The sequence below is a fragment of the Ciconia boyciana genome, chromosome 2, assembly GCF_034638445.1.
Source record: "Ciconia boyciana chromosome 2, ASM3463844v1, whole genome shotgun sequence".
In the NCBI taxonomy this organism is placed as follows: domain Eukaryota; kingdom Metazoa; phylum Chordata; class Aves; order Ciconiiformes; family Ciconiidae; genus Ciconia; species Ciconia boyciana.
Window position 1 is genome coordinate 159,610,448 of NC_132935.1, and position 27,254 is coordinate 159,637,701.

Consider the following 27,254-nt stretch of genomic DNA (forward strand, 5'->3'; position numbering starts at 1 on the left):
ACAGTCACAAAAGCTAGGAAAAGGCAGATCCCATTCTCAGTAAGAGTCTCCAGGTGTAATGAAACACAAAGGCCTCATAAGAGCATCACTTTGGTCAAAGCTTGAAGAAGATTAAGAATCAGTATGCAGTTATACTCTGAGCAGCTACTGGAAAAAGTAGCTCAAGAAACAGAAGAAATATCTTGTTTACTGCCTTTCACTGAAGTCTGGATCAAATTTGCTTATATTTCATTGCAGTTTTAGTTTAGGGAAAACAGAGATTTCCTTCTGTTAGGTGCCAGTACTGTCAGGAAGTGTTGAGATTGTGATACATTCACAGGCCATTTATTCAGCCAGCTGAACTATTCAATCTCACTTCACACCATTTACCATAGGATCATTATTTAAAAAGCAAAGAGAATGGCTACACCTGTATCAGTAAAGAGAAGACATCAGATTACCCTGTGGCCCTGGGGATGAGTGGCCCAGCTCGCTGAACTCTGTTACCCCCAAAACAGGGTGGCCAGGCTCACCTCACCAGTCAACACTATCATCCCCATTTTAAAATGAAGAATAAAATGATACAGGAGGACTAATGGTCTATAGAGATATGTGAGCTACCTCAGCTATTGCTAAAGTTTAGTATCACAGGACTCAATGTTGGCTAATTTTCCAGTCTTCTCAGGTCTTTGACTACAGATATACCCTCAGGGTTACAGTGCAGATCAGTGTAAAGATACCAGCATGAACTCCTTTGGACCTGGCTCAGGACCCAGAAATAGGCCAGTCACAACAGTATGAGGCTCCAGATGCACCAATTCATCACAGTCAGCCTGCTTCCCAGACAGTGCAGTGTACACCTTCACAGGGGTGTTGTCCAATATCACACAAGAAGTTTGACCTTATGGCAAAACTGAATTCCTCTCCCCTAAATCTCAGCCTTATACAGGACTGTTGACTCACTGTTCCTCTCTTTAGGAGATTAGATTTCATTTCTGTGGCAAATCAAACAAGAGTCTCCTGAAGACTGTTGTTCCACAGAACACAGACTGCTGGCAGTTGTTCCCAGACTTGAAGGCCCATAAAATAAATTATGTGGTTATCTGTTGGGGGTACAGCAAGATACTTTTACATCTGTAACAAATATATTTCTAGATTGAGTCTGTTAAGATTGTAGTTGGTAGGAATTTTGCCACTGTTTTCAGTGAGTATAGCCCTGAGAAATTTGAAAGCACAAAGACCTCAGGTGAGTTTTCATTTTAGAAAACATGAGAAATGGTATGCGGAGAAAACTTTTGTACAAACTACAATAACTTGACAGATCTTCTGCTGAGTATAGAGCGCACCAGAGCAAACCAATATGTCTTAATTAATAATCCTGTCTACTCAGTACAACTGCAGTAATACTAATCATTGCCTGAGAAGCTGTGGAAGAGCCTTGGCTGAATACAAAGGCTTTTTAGACTTCTGTTTGATTTGCTCTTTTAGAACTGTAGTGTTTTGAAGATAAATAAAAAGTGCTAATGAATATGTATATGTTTCCTGATGTAGAGTATGTCAGTGAATATTCTAGGACGGTTTTGTAGTCTTCAATGAACATGCTCCTTTGAAGTTTTTACTGATTTAAAAATGCAATCATTATGTTTGGGTCACACATCAGTTTACTGATTTAGTTAAGCAAAGAAACTGAGCTTAGACAAAATATTTCAAGACAAGAACACTTTTCAACCTCAAATGGCAAAATACCTTGAAAATTCTTTTCGGTGGCTGCAAGACAGTTAAAATTTCTTTTGACAATATGGAACATGCTTGATTTTTACCTGTTAGAAAAAACAACAAACCCCACCATTTTCTCATCTGCTTAAACAAGAAAAGTGATTGAGTTAGGAGACATCGGAGGACTAGAGATGTCCATATGAAGGTCATATGGAGACTATACTGTGCAGTGCCTGCTGTCCAGCATGCTGACTTCGTGCCCTGCCATCCAGGGAGAGTGGTGGCAGCTGGGGCCTAGCAGGGCAAGCACCCATGCTCCACACCCCTGGGCAATCCCAGGGACAAGAGCAGAACTGGCTGCATGGCCATTTGCTCAGTGACTGCTCATGTCGTCTGATTTCAGAATCGCAGCTGCAGGAACATCCTTTGACTTGACTTTGATGGGAAGCCAAGGCGGGTGAAGTTAAGTCTTCAGTTTTACTTCAGAAGTAGGGGAAAAATGAAGCACTCGGTACTTAACATTAGATTTCCATTTTATCTTTGTGATTTTTAACATTCCAATGTCAATCAAAAGACTTCAGTGAGAGCATCATCCTGTTGCATAAGGTACTGCACAAGCTCAGGATAAGGTAGTTCCTGTCCCAACAAAATGTCAGTCTAAAAGATAAAACAGAGAAGATGGGAAAAGGAATAAGGCCTTGAAGAGGCAAAGTTGCTTACACCAGATTATAAGAAGTGAAGAATGTGATGTCCCCTCCAGCCTGATTCACAGACTGGCAATAGATTTGTGGGCAGCAGCCTCACAGAATCATAGAATAGTTGAAGTTGGCACAGACCTCTGGAGAGGCCATTTGGTCCAACTCCCCTGATCAAGCAGGGCCACCCAGAGTCAGCTACCCTGGACCATGACCAGACAGCTTTTGAATAACTCCAAGGATGGAGACTTCACATCCTCTGTGGGCAACCTCCTCCAGTGCTGTTACACTCACAGTAAAAAAGTGTTTCCTCATGATGACAGAGCCTCCTGTAGTTTTAGTTAGTGCCCGTTGCCTCTGGGCCTGTCACTGGGCACCACTGAAAAGAGCCCGGCTCTGTCCTCTTTGCACCCTCCCTGCAGGTGAGATACATTGATAAGATCCCCCCTGAGCCTGCTCTCCTCCAGGCTAAGCAGTCCCAGCTCTCTCAGCCTTTCCTTGTGGGAGAGATGCTCCAGTCCCTTCATCACCTTCGTGGCCCTTCATTGGACTCTCTCCAGTATGTCCATGTTTCTCTTGTACTGGGGAGCCACAACTAGACACAGTACTCCAGGTGTGGCCTCACCAGTGCTGAGTAGTCTCCTAGATATTACAGGTGAAACACTCAGGGAACAAGCAATTAGGGCTACCTGATGCTAGCATCTATGACAAAATGTAAGCCAGATTTATCCAGCGATCTCCTTGCATTTCACTGTGTGGAACATCTGGAGGTGGTTTGTTCTGAGCCAGTAGAGCTCTTCCATCTATGACAAAATGTAAGCCAGATTTATCCAGCGATCTCCTTGCATTTCACTGTGTGGAACATCTGGAGGTGGTTTGTTCTGAGCCAGTAGAGCTCTTCCATTTTGTACCAAACTGACACCTAAAATTGGATGACAGGGAAGGTGTCTTACAGCCTGAAATCAGCATTCCCCTGGTGTCAAAAGGAGAAAGATGTCTTACCAATGTGTACTTGAGATTTGAGCCATGTCCTGTTGAAATATGCTCTTGGAGTCCTGAAGAGTGGCCTGCTAGCGCAGGTCATAGTGCTGAGAAATATGGTAACTGGCTTCCTTTGCAAAGACCATCCTGCAAACAGTGTGTGGAGCTGTCCGGAGACTCTTGCTCTGTCCCTTGCCATGATGAGCTGCAGCTCTGCAACGTCCTGCTGGGCAAGGTAACCACGGAGGGACGCAAGCACGAGAGAAGCAGCAGGTCTGGAGAGTGATGTGGATGAGCCGAGGGAGGAGCAAGTGGTAAAAGTGCCTTAGAGTGGATTGTATGAGGATTTGTGGGAAAAGTTGAAGGTGCCCTAGGCACCGTATGGTCATGTTTGCAGATACTCTGAGGGTGCTTTAAGGATCTGCTGTGTGGATCTAAATGTCCTCATGAATAAGCCAAGAGTAATGTAAACGTGGACAATGTGAACCTTGAAGTTAACAGAGGTCTCAACCTAATTGCATGAACTCAAGATTTTCTAGAAGCCAAAATGCATAATATTTTCCCAGCCAAATCCACCTTGCTAGATTAAGCTTTATTTTATCAAATAAATGCTATAGTTAGTGGATCCATCCAATTTGGTAGTTGAAATTAACTGTATAGAATAGATAGCATTGCATGCCCACTTAGATACTACATCCAGCCTCTCCCTACAACCAAATGTTTTCAGGTATTATAAACACCATGCCAGAGTTACAGAGATGTTCATTTGAACTTTTGATAGTCTGGGATAAACAAAGCTGAGCTGTTTAGATCTTTTAGGTGACACTTTCGTCATCATTTTAGCTTCCTTAATTGGTTGCTTGGCCTTCTCTCCAAACCTGGGTGTGTCTGTAAAAACAGAGCATGAGCATAGCTCATCTTCTGTATGTGAGTGTTCATTTAACCTTCCCATAGATGCTCGTGATTTACTTTTCAAGTAAAAATAGCTTTGCCATCTTTGCATATCTCATGGATGTTGTTCTTGGTACCAGGAACAAGATTCCTAGATAATCTATATTACTAGATTATGTCTAGTAAATTAGATAGATGAAACCTTTCCTTGCTCCTCTGTACCTCTCCAAATTGTTCTGGGCAACATAGCTCATTTGAATTGAGTTGGTTTTTCCATGATGGGAAACAGTTCTGCATCCACCTTTGGAGAAAAAGGGATGGCATTGGATTTAGGAGCACTGCTGATAGCTGTGTGCCAAACAGACCTCTCAGATCAATCTGCAGTCATTAAAAAATGGGACCCCACTCCCTCACTCCACCCATTACTTAATGAGCGAGATCAGAAGTGGACTTTCAATACATATTCCATATATTTATTTCAGTTAGCTATAGAAGCTTATCTCACAGTTCCTTCCTAGACTGGACCTTCTTGGGTCATTCCTGTTGGAAAATCTGTAAATGCTGTAATCTCTAAAAGAAATGTACAGATGTGCCATTTAAGCCACATTTAAGCCACCTTAAAAATGTGGTGGCTTCCTCATGAGTAGAAGTCTTTTAATCAGGAGTAGAATGTTTACTTAACGATATCTCCTAGCTCAGCCAGAAATCATAGACTCAGCAGAGGTCTTGATGAAACTCTGTTGCCTGTTCAGTGCAGGAGATGAGACAAAATAATTGCCACCATCCCTTCCAATCTTGGAGACCTATGGAAAGAGAAGCTGAGAAATAACCAATGTAAGAGAGGGTAGACAAGAAAACTTAAAGCAGATAAATGCTACTGAGTGTCATACAGATCTTTTAAGCAAAACTTACACTGGATTTGAGTGAAATGAGAACAATTTTCCTGGATATGTAAGTGCCCTGAGACTGCCCGCAGATGTGGGAGCAGCTGCCTCCCCTCTGACTCCATAGAGCTTTCATAGAGCTTGAACCCTTGGTCCTGTGCAAGTGTGGTGCCTCTTAGTTGCAAGGCTGTGTGCTTTAGGAGAGCTTGCAGGACTGCCTGAGACCAGGAATCAGCACAACCAGGTTCCAGGAGGTGTGCCTGCCTTGGACTCAAGGTATGTTTAAGCACAATGAGGAGATTGGAGGAAGTCAAATCATGAACAGGATTGATGCACAGTAAGGTCGTGGATGGGACATCATTCAGTCCCCAAACATCTTGGTGCAGCTCTTGGTACAATAGCACAAATCCCAACCTTAGTTACCCCTTGAGGTGCATCAGTGAATCTTGAAGTGGAGGCAGAGATTTCCAATATATGTCTATGTCAGGATGTGCCATATACATCCCTACACACACACCCACACACACCCACACACACACACCCACCCACACCCACACCCACACACACACCCACCCACACACCCCCCCCGCTTTCCAAAACTGCTGTCCTAGCAGACCAGCCATGTCCAACCATTTGGGTTACACGTAAGATTATTTTAGAAGCAGTGTTCACCTCTGCCATGGGATGAGGGGACACTGCTTAATATGAGAGCATTTATAAGACTAAAAGCACAGAGAATTAACTTCAGCCACTGTGCTGAAGCCATTGGAAGCTGCAGCCCAAACCTTACAGCCCTGAAGTCCTCGCTCTGTATCTCTCTGGAGCAGACGCTGCTCTGGGGGGGGTGTGTGATACTCCTGTGATGCAACCAACTGGGGATTAGTGAAACCCTATTTTTACTGATGACTTAAAGCAGGATTCCCAGTCCCTGAGGGGGAGGGGACCGCTCCCACAACCAGCAATGCTCAGCATCTGACATAAGCACAGCACTGCAGTCCTGTAAGAAAATTAGCATGACAATCAGCTTTACCGCATCCCCCAGAAATCCTGTAAGGAGGAAGTCTCCAATGAGGTCATTTCACGCTGGGTGGTTCGCCTTGGTAACTCCAATTCCAGCCTCGCGCTGGTGCTACCTGGCTGCAGACCCGTGACATGCTGGCAAGCGCTGTTTCTCTCCACCGTAGGCACCAGATTGCAGATGCCAATGGGAGGAAGGACACTTATCGATCGGCATCGGGCTCTGAATGCGTCCTGGCTGAGCTCAGGTTGGGCTGCCGGCTGCCAGGCGAAGCCGGAGGGTTTGGGAAAGGTTTCAATTCCAGCTGATGAAGCTGACAGGTGTCAGGCTGCAGCTGCAGAGTGAAGGCTGCTCTTTGATGGGAGCTGCTGACCTTCTTGCTAATCTGGGGGAGAGCCGTGGCCGAGTGCTCTCTGTAGTTAGAGATTTGCAGGGAAAACTGCAGCGTCTTTTGCCTGCTTGATGTTTCATCTACGTAAGGTTTGGCAACCACTTAGAGAAAAGATTAATTTTGTTGGGTTTTTTTCTTGACAAGCATTTTGTGTTTAGTTATTCAGAAGCCAGGGATTAACAGTTGCATTCCTCTCTTTCCAGCAGGAGCTATGCCAAAATGCACGTTTACTTGCAGTGAGGAACCAATGCTGCCTGCTCCAGTACTGACGACGCTGACTTTGCATTGTGCTTCCCAAAACCTGCTCAATTTACGTTGTCAACGTGAATCAACTCAAGAGCAAATGTCTTGGTCAGTGATTGCACAAGTACCAGCTCGTGTTCAGTCCTTAAATTTACACAGCAGCTGTGGAGTTGTCTTAAACAGATTATTTCAGAAAGTGCTTTTCAGACCATGCTAGGTATCCTGTAAACAGAACAGGTTAGCAATGCTGCTTAGTGCCTGAGTTTAGCAAAAGAGATCTTCTGCAGCAAGCTAAGGGAGCGCTGTTACGAAACGTTTCTGGCTTGAAAGCCAGGCTTTGTTGGACTAAACATCCTGCCTACCAATTTGATCTTGTTCCAGCAGTTATTCCAAAGAGCTGACGTGTATCCAGTCTGCTATCATTCTGACTATAAGAAAAGAGCGATCTCTGAGACACATTGGACCAGTTCTGCAAATGCATGTAGGGTGGCTGTCTCTGCGAGTTTTGGGTGTGGAAGCTCTGGCCGATAGAGATCAAGAAGAATGTCAACGCCAGGTTTTGTCCTGTGCCTCCCAGGAGGCTCAACACAAGACAAGGGAGGAAAACGGCTTCGTGATGTCTTTGCGTTTCTGGGCCTCGGGACCGATCCAAGGGCTGGCACAGCTGCCAGCCATCACCCCAAGCGTTGCTATAGCTTATAGATGCTGCCCACAGTTACCCACCAGCTGCTATGCAACCCAAAATAGCCTCAGCACAAAGCACTCCAGGAAGCCCCGTCTTCTTTTCCCTCCATGTCCCCTTCATCCGGCGCTCTGATGTGGAGGGGTTAGACTGAAATGAAGAGGTTACCTCATGAATGAATTGAATTAATTTAATTCATTTTTAATGAAGTAAAAAAAAAAAGAAGCAGATTTTCTCTTGCAGATTTGAAATGAAACAGCATTTTGTTCTTCTAATTGTTCTTAGCATTTATTTTCACTTCTTAAGATAATTTTAATACTTGCTTCATTTCTTTTTGCCTTGTAGGAAATAACAAGAGATATTAGGGATTTTTCTTTTCCCTTTTCCATCAGCTTTTCCTCTTGCCACTCTGTAGCTATTTAATACTTGTCTGATTATTACAAAAGGTGTGGGGAAGAATGGTAAAAAAAAAACATTTAAAAATGTTACTAGATTGATGGCATTTTTTTTTCTTTTCTTTTTTTCCCTTTGAAACACTCCCAAACCTGGGAAATGTAGAAAAGCTAGGTCTTGATCCTACAACCGTGTAAGAAGTTGTGTACCAGGTCAGAACAAAAGTCCATCTGGCACAGTATTTATCTCCAAGAATGACCAGTAAGAGGTATGTAGAGCCAAGACTGAAAAAGGCAGCAAGAACAGTTATATGCATTCAAAATATTTTCCAGACATTTATGGCTGGGGAACTAGAAATGATACCTTGGCGTGTAATACTGTTTCACTCTTGTCATTGCCATATTCCTTTTCACTTGGTATGGGACCAAGGTTCAAAGGCAAGGTTAGATCCTTTGATCCTGCTGCAAAATTGAAGTAATGAACGACCACAGGTGACCATTGAATTTGGGGGGGCGTCCCCGAAATTTCAGGTCATGCACAGTGAAATATTTATCAACATTCTTGGTTTCTGCATTGTGGCCATGCAGCACAGACTGGCTATGAAAGACCTGAGTACAGCCATGGTGTGGGATGAAAATATTTGCTAAATAGGCAATACTAGTCAAGGAGGTTGCTGGAATGCTTGGATGAGAAATTAATCTTATCAGAGCCAGTAGAAAATGGAGAGGATATATATTGAGAAAAATTGGAAATTAACTGAAAAATATGTTTAGAAATTTTCACTTAAGCCTCTTAAAAATGGTGGAGAAAAGCAAGAGCTGTTTGTTCACTTGTTCTTTTTGTATTCCTCTTTCCCCTGGGTGCTGTATTTCTTCTTGAATAAAGGAATTTCTTTCTAAAAGGTTTTACACAATTTTCCTCTTTATACAGCACTGCTGTATATTACGGCATAGCTTAAACATCCCATCTCAATATCGCCTGCGTTTCACTGCGGAGGAGGTAGTCCCTGATCACCCACACACCGATGTCTCACAAGCATACCTGATGGATGCTGCTCGGGTGCTTTGTTATGAGAAACCATTACTGTTCAACTGATCAACATGAAAAATCTTACGGGGGTGCTGATGGGGGTACTGAGAGGACAACAAGGTCCCCTGGCCTCCCAGCCTTGATCATGTTATGTTACAATCATGGAGATGCTCTGCTCACGGGGAGGGCTTCTCACTCTCCTTTGCCTGTTCAGCTTTTAACAGTTTTTCTTTCTCATTGAACAAGACATCCTGCATTCTACAAAAGAGATTATTTTTGTGACGTCTTTGAGGTGTGCAAATTGTAAGCAGGTTTTGCTGCTTTGAGTTAGTATTTCATTCCCTGCCATGAAGACAAGCACAGGACAGCTCCTGAGGGTTACCCTGCCATGCCTGCTGCTAACACGCATTTGGCACAGCTTTAAACTTACCTCTGAGATAGGAGATGAGCTGTGGGAGAGCCTGGATTTTTTCTTCTCCTTTTCCCTCGGGTGCATGGCTCTAATTTGGTCATCCTCACCAGGATGTTTATAGCTTTGCCATGAACCAAAGGTTTTGCTGTTGACCCTGTGAAGCCACGTGAGGTTTTCACCCCTTGCTCTGGAGCAGAGGGCTGGGAAATGCAACATCATGGTTGTACTCTCCTAGCAAAAGAGGCTGTCGGGGAGAAGATGGGGAGGAAGAAGAATGATCCAAGGGAGCTTTCCAGGGGTATCTGGTCAGCCTTAAGGGAGAACAGAGCTGCCTTAACACTTGGGTTCGTTGCTGACTTTTAGGCTTGGAAAATTGCCCATTCGGCTGCTGAAGCAGCAGCCTGAATTGTTGTGCAACTTGGCTGTGAAGGGAATGCAAAGGGATTTCTTCCCCTCCAGGTTCACGCATCACTAACCATGCCAGGCATGTTGCTCCGTACTGTACACCCTGAATGAATAAACTGCTTCTAATAAAGAACCGATGTTGCTAATATCTTCGTGTAATTTAAACCAAGGCTTTTTGAATTTAGCTCATTTGGGGAAGAAAAAAAAAACCACTGATGTTGCAAACGCTTATGCATCTGATTAACTTTGCCGCTTAGCTTAATTTGCAGGATCAGGGCCTTAGCTATCAAGAGGCTACATGGCATTACAGCCCTTCTATACATCTTCATTAGAGTATCTTTCTTACGAATTTGCTTTCATGCGTGTTTTTACAACCTCGGTCATAAACTGGATTGTAACCGCCAGCAGCAGTGTTTAACTATGTCAGCTCCTCGGTGCCTGAGCTAATCCCTTGTCCTTCTTGACAGGAGTCGGGGGGAGTGCTGTTTCCTAAGGATCGATGCACAAAAGTTGCCATGTTGCTGGTCATTTGCCTAAAAAATGGAGGGGATCATGATTTTTTATTTGGGCCAGCATTTTTGCCCATTCAGGGTTTTTTGTTTGGGTTTTTTTGCAATTTCATGTAAGAGCAGAATTGTTATTTCTTTCCAAATTTACTCATTTTCAGGATTGCAGGTGGCTGTTTTTTCCTGCTAAGCTTTCTCTTCCTTCTATTCCTCTCCTTTCCATTCTGGCCTCCCCGCAGTTTTTACTCTTCCTTTTCTATTTTTTTCTGTTTCTAGTCCATCTTCTCTTCCATTTCCAATTTTTTTTTTCCAGTGACATGATGGAAAAATAGTTCCTCACAGCTTCCTCCAGCTGCTGTGGCTGCTGCATCTCATATTTTCAAATTTTAAATCTGGCAACCCTAGTGGGTGTCCATCTGGGGAATTATACAGGTGCAGAAAGGAGCAAGTGTTTGTCCTCTCGAAGGTCTGTGTTGTTGCTGCCCTTTCTGGCGTTGAAGGACGTGCTCCCTCAACCGGCAGCTCCCTCCGAGGTGCCATGACTCTTGGCTGCCCCCCACCCAAAGCACTGTGTGAAAAGCTTGACAGAGGCTGAGATATGAATGCGGATATTAAAACACAAAGACTTCATTTTTTTTAAGGGTTGAGCCTAATCCTTTCTCTCCTGGGGCCCTATTTTTTGGAGTCCAAATATTTGTTACAGGACTCGTAACTTGTAGAGGCAGATGTAGCACTGGCAGCCTCCCAGTTGTAAGTGACGTGGAGGAAAATTTCGGCTACGTGGGGCTCCACATAAGGGCTGATGAACTTGGTCCGTGGCTGAAGCATCCCCAAACCGGGGGATCCTGCCAGCTGTCTCCTTGCCATGCCATCAGAGATGCAGGTGCAATATGTGGGTACTCAAAATAAATGTGCGCCGGCAGTCCCTGCTGAGAGTTCATGGCAGGCAGAGCTCTGCTGGAGGTTCCTTTAGATACAGGGCTTTACCTGCCTCAAAGATGCATATGTGTAATATAAGATACCTGTTATATTTGACAATTGTTTTATGAGTTGTTGGGTTTTTTTTCCATGGGCATGTGGAAACTTAAATTATGGCAGAAGTAGAGAAGATATCTGTAAATTAAGATACCCTTTCCATTAGTCACGGTATTATATTAAAGTGCTTTAACTTTTTCATTTGGTTACATCACTTGGTAAATTAAGCCCCAGTCCTGCAGTGTGAGACAGGAGGAAGGAGCCCAAATTCCACACAGAGCACCAGTAAAAACTTTGCGTAGAGCATCTGTCTTCTTGCTGCACGAACTGGACATCAGTCAAAAGTTGCATTTGGTTACAAAAATCCAAGGTGGGCAAGTGTTGGTCATTTGGTGCCTCAGAACTGCTCAGTGGCACCTCTAGGTCCCCCACTGTCCCCAGTGGCTTCTGGGGCTGCCGCCTGGTTGCCCTGGAGCTGGGGCCACCTCGCCTGCCTCTGTTGGTCCATGGAGCCCAGCCAGAGTGCGCACAGGGAGCAGGAGCCTGCAGAGCTTTGTGGAGGTGAGGGACTCGGTTGGGGGACTGTGTTCGCTGAGGCCAGCCGAGCTTTTATAAGAAGCGATGGGCGCAAACGTCTGCTGGTACCCCGAAATGCTGCCTCCCAAGGCAGCATCCCAGGTCTGAGCTTTGAAAGCAGATTTGCAGAAGGGCTGAGCACCGCCCGTGGCTGGGACCAGGGCTGGGGGCAGAGGGGGGAGATCTTTCTAACACTGGTGGAAAAAAAAGTTGTATTTTTTTGGTTCAGTTTTCAGACAGACTTTCTGGCACGCCCACCAGCCTCAGAAGTGCTTCCTCATCCCCAGGGAGCTGCTTTGCCACTCCTGCTGCTGACTTGGGTCTTCCCAGAGGACAGCAGCACTGCTTGCACTGGGGAATGCTGCCGGGCGCTGCCACCTGTATGATGGGAGTAGTGCCATGCGAGCAGGGCAACCATTTGCTTTCCAGTGAAAATAAATCTGATACCAGCTCTTATTCTGCTTGGGTGAAATACCTGCCCCAAAGAGACCAGTGAGTGGAAGGTGATCAGAATGGGCTGGCTTTGCAGTCCCCTTTCTGTAAAACTTTCCTTCCTAATGAAATCCCCTTTCTGTAAAACTTCCCTTCCTAACCAATGTCCCCTTTCTCGAAAACTTCCAGTTTTCAATAAAACTTCCAGTTACAGTCCCCTTTCTGTAAAACCTCCCTTTAAAACTTCCAGCCCACAGGCTCAGGAATGGACCCCGTCACACTGGAAAAGTGTCAGCTCAATATTAAAAGGTGCGATAATGACCCCTGAAAAAAAGGAGCGTTATTGATGCTTAAGTCAATAGCTGCTTGTAGCCGTTGGGGGACTTGCTGCTCGCTTCATGTTTGCTTTTTCCCCTGCAGGACTCAGTCGGTCAGTCAGCAGAGCATGGTTTCCTTCGCAGTCTGGAGTGCTGGAGACGCGGTGTTTAGTTAAGCGCACACCAAGCCTTCATTGAGAGCTGCAGCGTCTCCACAGAGGCAGCAGTTGAGGCATCGGATTTTTTTCTCCATCTGAGATTCATCGTGCTCTTGCCAGACGGTGATTTGGGGCAAGCACCATCCACAGCCAGCCAACAGGAGGGTCAAATCTGCAACCGGGGCCACATGCCGTGTTGCACGAAGCCATGCGACCTCCTCCTTGAGCTCCGCTGCTGGAGTCATCGCTCACAGCTCGCCAAGCCGGAGGAATCTTGGGGACCTGACCTCGCTGGTGTAGGCTGGCTTTGTTTGTTAAGCTCGTCTGCACACCATGAGCCAAAGTGCTCGGGAAGACCCGTGCAGCACCCTTCTTCCCAGGCACGCTCGTCGTGGTGGTGATTCCACCTGGCTCCAGCTAAGAAGGCTTTGGCATATATTGACAGTAATGCACGCAGGGGGAAGAACTCCCCATCTGTGGTCGTGTAGCGGAGAGATGAGTGGCTGCATTTCTTAACAGATGGCATAACAAACTACACGAAACGCACATCCCCCTGAGACATATAACCTGACATCAGATAGTTTCAACAACATATTGAAATAAGTCCTCCCTGATGAACGCTGTGGCTTCAGATGCAGCCATACCTCTCTCCCCGAATCCCTTGACAAAGCCGTGGGTGATGGAGGCACAGCAGTTTTGAGGGGTCCCACCCTGCTGCCTCCGCCAGCAGCAGGATTTGGGGCGGCAGGCTGAGCAGTGACTGAGACGGCCCCCAGATGCCAGGGACTGGAGAAGCGGGGAGCTGAGGCATTAGTACTTCTCCGTAGGTAGTAAGTCTTTTCAAGCTGAATAAGCTCTTTGTTCTGAGAAATGCTTACTTTAAACATCTGCGGTAGGAGTTTTAGCGATTTACTTTAGGGATAATAGACTTGGACTTGTTTAAATGGAAGGGGAGTAGAACCACCTTGAGAAACAAGCACGTTCAGAAGTTGCTTTTGCTGTTGGGAAGCTCTACATAGTGGAGCACTGCCCTAAAGCTGGGCAGTAAGCAGGTCATCCTGGCCTTCACAATACTCTGGACACGTGGAACAACGTTCAAATATGACTACATCTGAGAATTTGGGAGCTGGAAATCATAGTGCTCAGCAGCCCAGATGGACCCGTCAGCACCGGAGGTGCCTGGTGGGGCTGTAGGGGTCAGGGTAGGGCTCCCGTTCCATGTCTGCCCGGGGCTGGGGACGCTCCATACTGGTACAGCAGCGATCCACGCCTTGACTGTGTCCTCGGTGATTGCAGTGAGTGAGGAAGAGACAGAAACAGCCCGCTTGACATGCAAATAGCATCAGCATCAGATGGAGCGGGAGCTAGTGGGGAAACAAACATTAAATTAATTTAGTTCACAACTCTCCTGTAGGGTATGGGATCTCCCTGTTTTCCCAGGAAGAAGTCTAGAGAGATTAATGTCAAAAAGATCCACTAATTTTGATGACCCAATTTGCATGCCTAATGACCTGATTTTTCTGAACACTTCATGTTCTCTAGCACTTTATGAGCTGGAAGGACAGTGCCCTTGTTTTCTTTCACAGCAACGAGTGCTCAGCAGTTTTGTGAATCACAACTTGGGGCATTAATTTATGCATTCAAAAAACAAAACCCCACACAATTACCGAGACAAAGCTTTCAAGGTATGGTTTGGATGACTTGGCAGTATCTCAGAGAAACTCTTCAACAGGGACAGAGCAGCCAGTTCCCCAGGACACCATTCAGCTGCCTTCACCATGTCATCTTCCTCCTCCTCAAATTTCCTGCCTCGTTCACTGGGCAGCTTCCAGTTTCAGCAACAAATGAGAGGGGAATTCAGTGGACACAGGGCTCTTTCCCAGCTGACGCTAAAGCAGGCATTTTCTGACTTCTGAGATCCTTATCTGCAACCTTAATATATTTGTGTAATTACTTCTGTATAGCACAGAATCTTTTTTTAGCTCTTTTATGGTTTGGTACATCAGATCCCATCTCCGAAGAACTTGCACTCTGTTTTAACATATGAAGTATCTCTGTAGGTTCCTTCTTGGGCTCTGCAGTTATGCGTGTGGTTTTGAACCCAAGGAGGTCCCCAAAGACCACCACTGTAGTCCCACAAGGAGCACCGCCATCAAAAGGGGAAGCTCTGCCCTTCCCACCTCCTCCACTGCTGCTTTCCACAGTGCCACCATCCAGGTATGTGCTGCAGTCACGCGGGGGGCTAGACCAGAGGACTGACCCAGGCTAAAACCAGGGCTGAGACTTCATCCATGGAGCTGAAATATAAAATACATTGCAGTGTGGGCTGGCTGGTGAAAAGGAGCAATATTACTTCACTTCAGCCTCCCACTGCTGCACCCACTGGGTGCTGGTCTGGCCCCACCACGAACCAGTGCAGGGGGACAAGCTGGCCAAAACTTCTTCCCTGCTATTTGTGGGGCTTTTGCTGTGTTGCTTATCCCAGTGTAACTTGTTCCTCATATGAGGAAAGCCTGCCTCGTGTCAGGAGGTTTACACTCCTTGCACGTACGTACGTGCTGAATGCATACTGTGCTACCTGCACAGCGCCCTGCTGCATTATATAGAAATCCAGATCTTCAGGGGGAGATGTTTAAGTGGCTGATTTCTACCTAGGCTGATCTGTATGACCCACAGAGAAGCTAAAATATAGCAGCCTTCAGGAGGAGCAGGGTAGACTTTTGGCTGTAACATGTTACACACAGATTCGAGACAGACAGTGAAGGAGAAACACTGGCGATTCTCTTGAAATCAAATGTCAAATAAAATCAACACGATTTAATTAAAAGGAAAAAAATCTTTCCAAAAAATCTTTGAATTAGATTGAAGACTCTATCTCTTAAGAACATACTGCAAGCTTAATTTTTGATGTTACAGTTAAATAAAGACATACTTATCTGATTAGCTGTAATCCTCTCATGTTTATTCCTTGAGTCAGAGGCCTTACAAAAATGTATCTGAGATTTAGAAGTGGGACCCAAGGACAGCCTGCACCTGGTCCCTGCATCTGATTGCAGGGAGATATCTCTGCGGCTTTAACAACAGAAAATTACTCAGCTGTTTTGGTAATCTCCATTGTGCGCAGAACCGAAATGTAAAACAAACGTATTTATCCGTCTCCTTTCACAGATACCAGTTCTCACCTGAGATTTTTGGATTTTCCCCCTCCTTGTAACAGAACTGGAGCATAGACCTGACCAAAATCTAAAGACCCCACGTGAAGGGGGTTGAAGCTCTCCTCAACCATAAACAAGAGCCTCCATCCCATGGCACTGATCCCCCCATTTGTGCTCCCTAAAGGGGAGTCCTACATAACGTCCTCGTTCCAACCACCATCATCCTCGCTGGCTGAGCACAAGGGCTTTGTTTTCTCTGTGGTGTCTCCTTGCAGTCACGCCGGGGCAACCTCCACCATGCGTCTGAACCGGTCACCCCAGCTCCACGTACAGGCAAGGCAGAAGTTGGCAGCAAAATCGAGATCATGATTCATCCCATGCCTGAAATAGGTCAGACCATCAATGGGAATCACACCCTGGATCTCGCTCCCCTGGCTAGAATGAGGATGTAGCTCTAGAAGTCTACGTTGCAGATGTCTGAAGGTGAGATAAAACCCATCCAAGGAGACTAATATTCAGATTATTTTCTGTTAAACTCATATTCTGACTGTGGAAACGATTCAGGAAAATCTATTCGGTAACTGTATTTTTAGACATTTAAAAACCAAACACCAAAAATGGGGCGAAGAACATTTTGCAGAGTTTTTTCTGCTCTCTCTGCTCTGTTGGGAGTGACCGAGCTTTCCCTTGCTGCCATTAGTGGGAGCCATAGCACAGGGCAGGGCAGGACCCTGTTCTGCTTGGGTTCTCGTTCCACTTCTGCACTGGCTGGGATTTTCTGCTGCAAGAATTACAGAAGCCAAAGTCTCAGAGGATGTCTCAGGTGATTTTTTTCCTAACAATTAGTTCATTCATTTGGGAAAAAATGCCATTTCTGAGGACCAAATTTTCAAAAAACTGTTTGATGAAGAGTTTCACTGTTCCTCTGCCCACTCCATAGTAAATCTTTAACATCTTTCAAATAAATGAGTTTGAATTTTCAGTTTAAAGTGGTCTTTTGAGCCAGAAAATTGTCAATGTCTGCCATTGACCATTATTTCCCTTTACACCTGTGTGTTCACAGCTCCTTTGCCTGTGAGCGAATGTTACGTACTACTACTGAAAAATTATTAGATTTATAAATCATAAGAAATGGCATGCTGAATGGCTCTTGTCTGGACTTCAGTCTTTCCATCAGCTAGCCATTTTTTCTCAAGTTTTATATTTCTCTCACAGTAAAAATCCCATAATACATTATGTACATGAGACATTGCACTCTCGCAGGATTGCACTGATAGCAATGCTGTTTCTGAAGCATCCATGGTAGGAGTTGAAACTGAGTTTGCAGGCCACTGGAAAAATGTTTAAAGACTACAGAGCTGGAGGTCTTTCAATAATCCTTCCCATTGACAATATAATGGCATGTACAAAGAAACAGCTCTCCTCCATGGGGAAATGGGTCTGGTTGTGTTTCTTGCCCCTGCAAGCTGCTCCACTGTGATGCAGAGATGCTGTTCCTCCTTGGGAAGACCTTTCCTTCCCCAGGGACTTGCGGAACAGTCTGACTTCCACTGAAGTTGGTGACAGTGCCGTTGCTTTCGGAGGGGGTAGGATCAGGTCCTCCATGCTTAGCAGAACTTCATTACAAAACCTCTGCCTGTGCTTTGTAAGCCATACAGATAAACAATCAAAAAAAGCTTTTCTGACTGATTTGAGAGCACAGTTGTGATAGAGGTGTGATAAAAGGACCGTCTCCAAAACCTGTGTGATCATGGTGGTCCTAGTGTGAGTTACAGCAACATTTCAGATATCTGTTTATTTTAGTTAAAGAAGAAAAGTTTCAGTTACTGTAGACTTAACAGATTTTTATCTCGTATGAAATATGCTTAGCAGAGGACATGCTTCAGTATGGTTTCATTGTGAGCAGACCTTCGGCAGGTCGTGTCAAATATCACTGTAATGGACTTACACACGCTATTGATTTAATGACAACTATCACTGCTAGGAATTGATCTAATGTTTTCATTAGACTTAAAAAATGTTTTAACAACAAGTTCATTCAGAACTGGATAATTGCAAAGCCCTACATGGCCAAAGATCACATTCCCTATAGAAGTGTAGTTTAGATGATCTTTCTAGAAGATAAGTAGATTAATAATAATAGAGGCACAGTTGAGGGAAATTAAAGCTAGTCTTCATGCCTTAAAACATAAATAAATTGAATTATCACCCATTATATTACTGGAGGGAATTTTCTGAACTTTTGAACAAATCTTAATGAATATGCAATGATATTTTGCTTGCTCTGATAGGCACAACGTAACTGTTTTTGTTAGCCCTCTGTCTTTTTGTCTCTCCTTTTTGCTCCTTGCCCAGTGGACATTAGCAGAGATGGGTCCCTTCTGCTTGGGTTAGATATAAAATTTTGTGTGTTTTTAGCAGCGATAGCATCTTTTGCTCTTGTATGTGAGCAGGCCAGGGAGGGGCATTTTGTGGGAGATTTCAGGAGATGCTGTCGTCATGGGTATATCAATGACGTTGGACTGTCCTCCAAGGAGAGCTCCATGTTACTGGCTGTGATTGAAGCTACGCTGGACTGATTAGTGGCTCTGCATGAGGGCATTGCCTAAATACGGGTGGAGAAAGAGGTTTCCTGTTCTGATGTGGAAGCTGCAGACACATTTCCTCTATGACTCCAGGTGACAGTGATTTTCTTGCCAGACTGTCTTCAGCTTCTGCTCTGCCTTATACAAAGGCTTCTCCCTTTCAAGTACCATGGTCGATATTTCAGTTTTTTGCTGACACTGGACCCAAAGGCCACACTGCATGTGCTCACTCTGATGGGTCACGGCTTGCACGTGCTGCTGGATCTTCCTTGGCATTGCGGGTTGCTTGCTGCTCTTTGTAAGGGACTGCAGTTTTCAAGATGTTTCTTGAGAGCCCGTCCTCAGCCCAGTCGAATGGGCATTTTTAGTGTCTCTGTGCACCTTGTGCTCTGATTGCCTGCAGAGTCCGCGGTGCTCAGATGTTTAAGCCAGATCTCAGATATCTTATGGTGGATGTTTGAAAATAAGAGTAGACAATAATAGGGTCACTTTGAACATGATGGTCTCAGCCTTAACTGGAATAAAGCCTGGGTCTTCTCTCTTTCCTCCCACCTATGGAAAGACTTACTTGTCCCTAAATTACAGATGTCTTTTCCTACCAGCTTTACTTTAGACCACATTCTGGGGGGTGTAATAATCCAGGAAAGTCTAGAATACAGAGTATGCCAGGTTATCTAGGCTGGCTATTAAATGGAGCAACTCTGAACCAACATGCCTGTGTACTACCTCAGAAAAGGCTGAAGCTCCTCTTTCAGGGAAAATCCTGAAGCTCCTCTTTCAGGGAAAATCCTGCCCTTTCATATATGTCATGTAGCTTTACCGAACTCAGGGCTCTGGCTAACTGAATACATTTCCAGTATAACCATTAATATCTGATTGGGGCAAACATTGGACCTACATGGAGTCCTACCACAGAACGAATCTGGGAAGTAATGTAGACCCACAAAAAAATCCTAACCCCACCCAAACTACCAAAGTATGAGATATATTATTAGGTGTACTCTTGTAGCATTATGTTTTGTAAGAAATGCAATAGTGGGTCATTCTCATGGTCAGAAGATGCTCAAAGTGAGTAAGAACAATCGAATGAATCCACCCAATCTCTTGCAGCGAAAGTACGACCTACAGCAGCTACTCTATTTCTGCCATCAAAAAGCTGCTTGCAGGCAAACAAACTCCGGGGTTAAACTACTGAGGAGCGCAGGCATCCCAGCACGGCCACACAACCAAAACCTTTTGGCTGCAGAGCTGCAGTCTGTGACACTGTGGCAGGAGGAGAAGTCCCTTCCCAAAAGCACGGTGATCTGCAGTGCAGCAGACAAACCTCACATGCTATGTGGAGCGGTGAGACCAGAGGCACATCATGGGTGTCCACGGGATTGCCCTGGAACAAGGCTTGGGCTTCTGAACAACATGACATTTGCTTTAAATAACTTCCACAGAAATTCAGCCACTGTGGGAACTAAATGTCTCCGTGTGTCCTTAGGGGCCAGGATTTTGTATGCTTCAAGGTATAACGAAGATTAAAGGCAATATTCTTAAATGAACAGGGAGATGCTTATGCCAAAATATACATGAGTAATCTAGAGCATGATACAAAAATGCAAATGCAAGAATAGAAGGAAATCAGGACACTGTAATGCATATTGCTTTAATTTGAGGAGCAAAGGGATTTGAGTGGATTTCTAGGGTATAATGCAATACAGAGTAATACAGTGTTTATGTCAGATATAGCTGATGAAAGCTCCCAACAGATCAATGCAGGAAAAGGGTATAAATCGGTAGTATTGGAAGATGTCACTTGAGAGCAAATCTATTCTCAAGCTAAGGTAATATTTTCTGATACTCCCTGTAGTTGAATACAGTTAATGTGAAACAACATGGGAGAGAGAAAAAATAAATCCAAATGGCACTTGAGGGGAAAATGGAAGTTTAAAATATCATCTCCAGCATCCATCTTCTGCGCAGAGGGATTTGGGTGAGAGAGAGCACCCGTCCCGACAGCAGTCACGAAGATAAGGTTGCAATGGCCAACTTTGCGGCTGGGACAGAGGAGAACTTCTGTTTGCCCAGGGCAGGGGACAGCACCCTTTGCTGAAGCATTGCCTCAAGGTGTTGCCCAGCTCTTGGCTCTGTGGACAAACCTCTCCTCTAAGAGACAGGCAGACACAGCCCTGCTGAAATGACAGGGCTCCCTGCAGGCGTGTAGGCAGGCGTTGCTCATGAAAGAAGCAAAAGATGTTGCCACACATTTCCTTTGCATTACATTATCTCATTCATTTTGACTGTGTTAAATCCCTTTAAGTTAATGTGCTGTATACTAGCGTATGATAGTGTAAAACACCACTTACAAATGTATCTGAAACAATCAGCTTTCCATTAAGCATAGACTTTACTGAGCAAAAAGAAAAGGAATAAACATAACTAAGAAAACTACTATTCCTGTCTCCAGTAATTGCTTCTCCTTCATCATCTGTTGAGTTTTAATATGTAAATGAATGGAGAGAGCCTTCTGGCTTTGCAGTCTCTGTGATTGAAGGTTCTTGATGACAAATACAATTCTGAAGAAAGAGGAAATTCACTGCATGGTGAGGCCAAGCTAGGACTCATTTATACTGCTTTTAAAATGCTGGACTGATTTCTGATCATCGCTAGCATGAAATCAGACCAAGGGAGCACTGACAGAGCACCTGGGCTTCTGCTTGGGCTGGGTTCCTCCCGTCTGTTCTGCTCACCTTCCTACCCCGTTTTTCCCTGGGTTGTTGTAATATTCTTCCTACAGTAAAAGAAAAGAGAAAGATGAGTAGGTCGTTGTAGGTAGAACAAGAGCTGGCTGCAGCGGAGACATGTGCCATCCCAGTCCCCTGGGGCACGCTTGGCTGTCTCAGCTGAGCGCATCGCTTCGCTCCCGAGGTCGTGCATGTGAGGGCAGGAGACACAGGCTGGGTAATTGCCACTTTTCTCTCCACAACTCGGTTCAGCAGTACTTGTAGGGACATCCTCTTCTTTTCTGCCTGCAGAAATCATTTTACATGTGTCCGCCTGCTTTAGCTTCCACTTGATTTCTCTATCTACCTAGAGCTCAGAGTTAAATAGATAGGTAGATAGGTTAGAAGTTATCCTCTTGTGCATGAATGCCTGTTTTTTTCAGATAAAATTCTCTGACATTTCAAACTTCTATCTTGAACATATATTAGACAAGCTGCTTTGTGTATATATATATATATTTGCAGTGCTCATGAAGTGATAGCTCCATTTAAGTTTTGTTAGAAAAACGCTTTTTTCCTGCACAGACTGGAGGCGAGGGGAGGGGTCAGGTTTGTAAACCAGCCTCACAAGCTCACTTTGACCTGGAATTCAATTCACTCTGGGGTGAATTCTCAAATGCAGAGAGATAGAGAAGATAGTTTTGTCCTTGGGCCACCAACTTGGATTTGAGGCGTGTGGTTTCCACTGCCTCGTCATGTGCCTGAGCCCTCCTGTGCCTCCAGTGTCCCTTTTTGGGGGGAGAAAGAACAAGCTGTCCCTCCACCCACCCCATGCCGTGACTCCTGGTCTCTTTGTGGAGCTTCTCTGAGCCAATCCTTCTCCATCACCTGATGGTAGCACTGGGCTGCTGTCCTGGAGGCGGTTGTGCAGCAGGGACCGTAGCAGACCCGCAGTGGGAGGTGACGTGACCTTCCTCCAGTCTGCCACTCGCAGGTTTTCCCTAGGTTTTGCATTAGCCGTTTTGCACGCTGGCTTTCCACTGGTTCCAGTGCAGCCTGCATGGAAGCTTGTCTGGCATTCCTCGTCTGTTGAGGAATTACTTTGTGTCTGACCTCACCGACTGCCCCTGCACAGCTCACCAGGTGATGCACATCCATGATTTATCCTTTTGCTATTAATCACACAACCAATGCTGTGCCTTCTGACAATGATCTTATTTTTTTCCTCAAATGGTGCATAATAAGAAAGACTGAGGACTTAGAACTGGGACTCTTTTAGAATTATATTCATCTAATTATAATTTTCTTTCATAGTTACCTTTAAAGGACTGTTGTTTAAACATTTTCCTTTCACTTATGATGTGCCAGGTTAATTTTGGTTTCAGTTCAGTACCTAAGCTGTCACAGAGTACAGAGTAAATTATTTTATAGAAGTCTGTTACACGTTAGAGTATGATATCAAGTTAACAAACAGTTACCTTCATGAACTCACACTGCGTTGCATTAAGTACATTATTTTTTATATCTGGATTATGATATTGAACTCTGAACCAGCACATCATCCTTCCCAGGAGCTGAGCCAGCCTAGAGTTTGGCCTGGTCATTTTTCTTTTGAAAATTAGTATAATGTTGACAGTCCTCCAGCCCCTTGCAACTTCCAAGATGTATTGGAAATTCATATTAACGTTTCAGTGCTAAGGTTTCTGGGTAGCTTTGCTTACTTTTATGCAAATAAAAGTTTAACATAGCTGAAACTGAGATGAGCTCTGAGGTGGAAAGGAAGCAAAGCATGAGCAGGGTAGGTGGGACTGCTCAGAGCTCGGTAGGAATCGCTAACCAAGAGCCTTGCGGTGGCTTTGAGAAGGCATCAGGCCCTCCAGGTTCAGGGTGAAAGAGCTGCTAAAACTAGAAGGAAGACTAACTCGGGAACTTTGCTCCTCCGTCCCTTACAGCAGTGCAAACTGGGAAGAGGCGTGCTGAAGGAAACCCTGAAGGAAACCCCGGGAAAGGAAATGGGGATCGAACGTGAAGTTGAGGACCATGTCGTGGTCTGACTGGGGAGCTCAGAAAGCCATGCACTAACTCCCCAGCCCTCAGACAGGGGCTGCAACTCCATGTTCCTCTGTTGGGGGGAGTTGGATCGTATGTGCACAAGCCCCTGGGGGATTTCGGGATTAAATGTCGCTCTCAGGAATGCAGTAACTTCACTTCTTTTAAATACATTTTCAGCCCTTTGCTGATGATTAAACTTCAAGGTCGAGATGCATCTTTCCTTGTGGACATTTGCTTTGATTCCTGATATGCTTTACTGAAAAATCTCAAACATACAGCGAAGGAGGTGACAGCATGTCAGAGAACTACATATTTAGTTCTAGCAGCGAGTCAATCAGACATCTAGGCAATTACCCTCTGCTCAGGATGACAACTGAGAGATGTGTTTATTCTGTCTCCAGGAATCTCTGTTATTTTAGGATCCTTTCCAGAGTGCAACCAGTGCTAACTCGTCAGTATGTGGAGACTCTTGTTTATGCTTTGGTTTCCTATCTGGGTGGGATTATTCAGTTGTTGACTTGCTGGCCCCCACTCAACCTTTTACATTCATTTCTACCGTCCACACAATTTCTTGGCAGGAGCTACAGGCTGTCTAAGCCCAAGCCCTCATATCTTCATCTGTGCTGATGAATCTTTTATCTGCTTTTCAAAGGGTATTAGCTCTTCCGTGAGCTGTTAGGTGGCACCTCGCTATCACTGCTAAGACTCCTGCGTTCAGCTGCGGTTTGGCATCTCCCACAGCCTGACACAGCAGTTTGCCCATCCTTCCCAGAGCATCTCACCATGATGGCCCTTGCAGAGACAGGACTCACTCTGCTTGTGCGGTGGGATCCCCGTGTAAAACCCTGCTCTCCTTTACATCCCTATAAAGTCATTGACCTCGGAGGCATCGCTGCAGGTCAGTACCAGCATACCTGAAAGCCAGCTATTGCCTGTCCTCTCTAGTTATACCGTAGGCACACTGCAGACAGCGGCAGTTACCACTCCTGCCTGAATCTGATTAGCAAGCCAAATATTTTCTGCTCCATGGGAGCACCCAGTGCCATATAAGCTGGAGGCTTCCCTCAGGCAACGAACAGATGAGTTTAGCTGGAACAGACTTTGTTATCTTTTGACACTTTATTGGGGAATCAGTTACTTCTGTGAGAGAAAAGCTGTTTCTGATGGCGTTCGCCTTTCTGAGTGGTGCAAACCGTCTGACAAGCTACAGAAGTGAGCCCTGCTGCTCAGCCTAAGGGTGGGCCACCATTACCCCCCAAAATGTCCCCAGCTGGGGCAGGAGTTACAAGCAGCCTACATACAGTGAACTCAAGCTCCCCCTTTTCATTTGAAGAGGATTCAATATAGTAACCTGTACTGCCCCAACTAAGCAATCCTCGGGGCCCCAGCTCCCACCGAGACCCCACAGTGGGACCTGGAGCCCGGTGCTGCAGCATCACGGGCAGGATGGCACCTGAACCACGCACAGAGACAACCCTCTCCTACCCCACTGCAAACCTCTCCCTGCTAAAACTCTCCCCCCACACCCACTTCTCCCCCTGCATGGCTGGAGGACAAAGAGGGTTTTTGCAGGTTCAGGAGGCCTTTCTTTGTTTCTCTTCCTGGAAGCCTGGTTATTATAGCAGTAGCCTCTAGCTACAGCTGTGAAGAGGAGCACCTCCACCAGGCATCTCCTGTAATAATGACTTCTTTTTTCTTTGAACTTGCGAGGCACTGTTGTATGACATTAAGAAGGTGAATCCAAAGAGGACCATAGATGTAGGGTCATTCCAAGTAAACCCTGACGGGACACAAGAGAGGAGTAAGGTAACAGAAAAATGATATGACAGCACATAATTGCTGATATGTGCAATTACCAACCACTTATCCAAACAGCAGTTGGTCTTAATCTTACAACCTTTTTTCTTGCTAAGGGTATCAGCCACTAAATTGCTTCTGCTTCCTCTGGGACCCAAAGTAATCTTTAGGCTTGAAATTGAGGTATTTTCCTTCCTTTTCAGTACCTACATTTCTTTGCCTTTTTATTATTTGAAGCAGTATTGTTCCATTGTTAATCTTGATAAAAAATAAATCAGAGCTACATGTATTATTAAGACAGGGAAAGAAAAAGGGAGAATGAGAGGGAAAGAATATACATTCTACCTAGAGACAGACCGTTATCTAATCAGGCATTGCAGATAAGGTCCAAATAGTGTCCATTGCCATCCATGGGCTTCTTGTGGGTGCTGAATACCTTCAACTTCCATTGCCCATGGTGGGAAATGAGGGTGGTGGACCAAGCCCTCACATTGCCAACTTCCAGGGGCAGAGCTTGGCTTACTTTATGTGTTTTGCAGCATGGAGAATACAGATCATACTAGATACATGTAAATAGAAAAGCCTCTGGAAATGCTTGGTGAGCTAGGTCATTTAGCAAATATTTCAGAGGATTGTTGTTGACTCAGGTAATGCACTTTTCCATCATTGCTGTCTGTAAATTAAGAGGCTTAAGGGACTATTTAAGGCATGATGAAGATGAAAGCTTCTTCTTTGTAAATGTCAGGGGCCTTCTCAAGATGTTGCTTCCCAGGCCTGGCTTTACGTGTCTATTCCCAAGCTATCACTGAGAAGGACTGAGGACCAAGCTGTCCAAGGATATGTCTGGAAAGAGGCCACAGCTTTCCAAGGCAGCAGGAGGTAAGACGAACCGGAAGCTGTCCAAGATGTTTGAGTCTTCTGAAGTCCAACTCCAAGAAGTTTATCTTTACTGCCAGTGGGAATTTCAGGCTCAGGGTACCATTGTGGCCAACTGTGTGGTCAACAGCAATGGTCAAATAAGATTAACAACTAAGAGAAAGTGAGAGGAGGGCGCAGTGCCTTGCCTGACATTGCACAGTTAGTCTGTAGCAGAACAAGTGATAGCTCTTGGGGTGCTCCTGGAGTGGTCCCAGGTCAGCACCCCAATCCCTGGGCCTTGCTGCCTCTAACAGTGTGGGTCAGTAGTGGTCTGATATGTGTGCGTCTTCCTTGCTTTGAGCAAGAAAGTCACTTCAGCGCACAAGTGATGTCTCAATGTGGGCAAGGGTATGAATGGGTGCCCACACCTGCCAGTGGACACACAGACACATGGGAGATGACTGCAGTAGGTCTTGGTGCAAGAAGTAAAGCAATACAGATAACTAAGCATACGTTAATAAAGTCTGACTCTAGTGCATACTGCCATTCTTGTTTATTCATATGTTGACCCCAATATTAGCAGTACACATTTCTTAAACAAAATCCATGTCCTGCACTGCTAATTGTTAACATAACAGAGGGTTCATGAACCCGTCTTTCATCACATCACTTAAACATTATTTAAACAGTATTTTATTACATTTATTTCTTCAGAGGTAAAAACATTTCCTTGCTATGCCTGTCAACTGATTTGAAAACTAAATATCTAAATTGCTGTAGTTTATTTTTCACAATGATTTCTATATTGTTTCAGTATTAGCCTTTGAGAATAAAACAAAAAATGTAGCCCTCTGTTGTCTTAATTTTGAGGTATCAGAAGAATGCTTTCCCAGGAAAGAAGTATTGGCCTCCTTGTTAACAGAATGAGTTTTAGACCCTGGTTTGGATCTTCAAAACTGAGCAAGGGAGTTAGATGCCCAAACCCAGTGACTTTCAATGAGAATTGGTTACTTAAAATTCAGAGGCCTCTTTCAAAAGCTCATCCCTAATCTCTTCAGAACAATTTCTGCTTCATTGTAAGGGAGAAAAGGATCTTTGCACAGGAGTTAGCAGGGCTCATTGAAAGAGCTTTAAACTAGATTTGAAGGGGGAAAGGGATAAAACTAGGCTGCTAGAGATAAGCCTGAGGGCGGCACGCCAATGTTTGAGGGACGGTGTGCTAACGAGGTCCTTCAGTCTGTCGTCTCAGTGGAAGTAGGGGATGGAAATCCACGTGGCAGCAAAGACGCAAGGGTTATGGATGTGTTAGAAACCATGGAGGCACCTGAGAATGGTCACATAGGAATGAGGGCTTCTTCCCCCAAAAAGGTGACGGGATGAATAGCCCAACTGAATTGCATCTACACCAACACACGC

At 45.0% G+C, this 27,254-nt stretch overlaps 1 protein-coding gene across 1 annotated transcript in view; it reads left to right on the forward strand.

Annotated features, from left to right (window-relative positions):
- Positions 1-27,254, forward strand: part of CNPY1 (canopy FGF signaling regulator 1) — a 71,055-nt gene that overhangs the window by 9,758 nt on the left and 34,043 nt on the right. Inside the window, exon 2 of the mRNA XM_072851630.1 lies at positions 24,894-24,989. Within this exon, the coding sequence (XP_072707731.1) occupies positions 24,894-24,989 (96 nt within the window). The remainder of the gene's footprint in view (positions 1-24,893; positions 24,990-27,254) is intronic.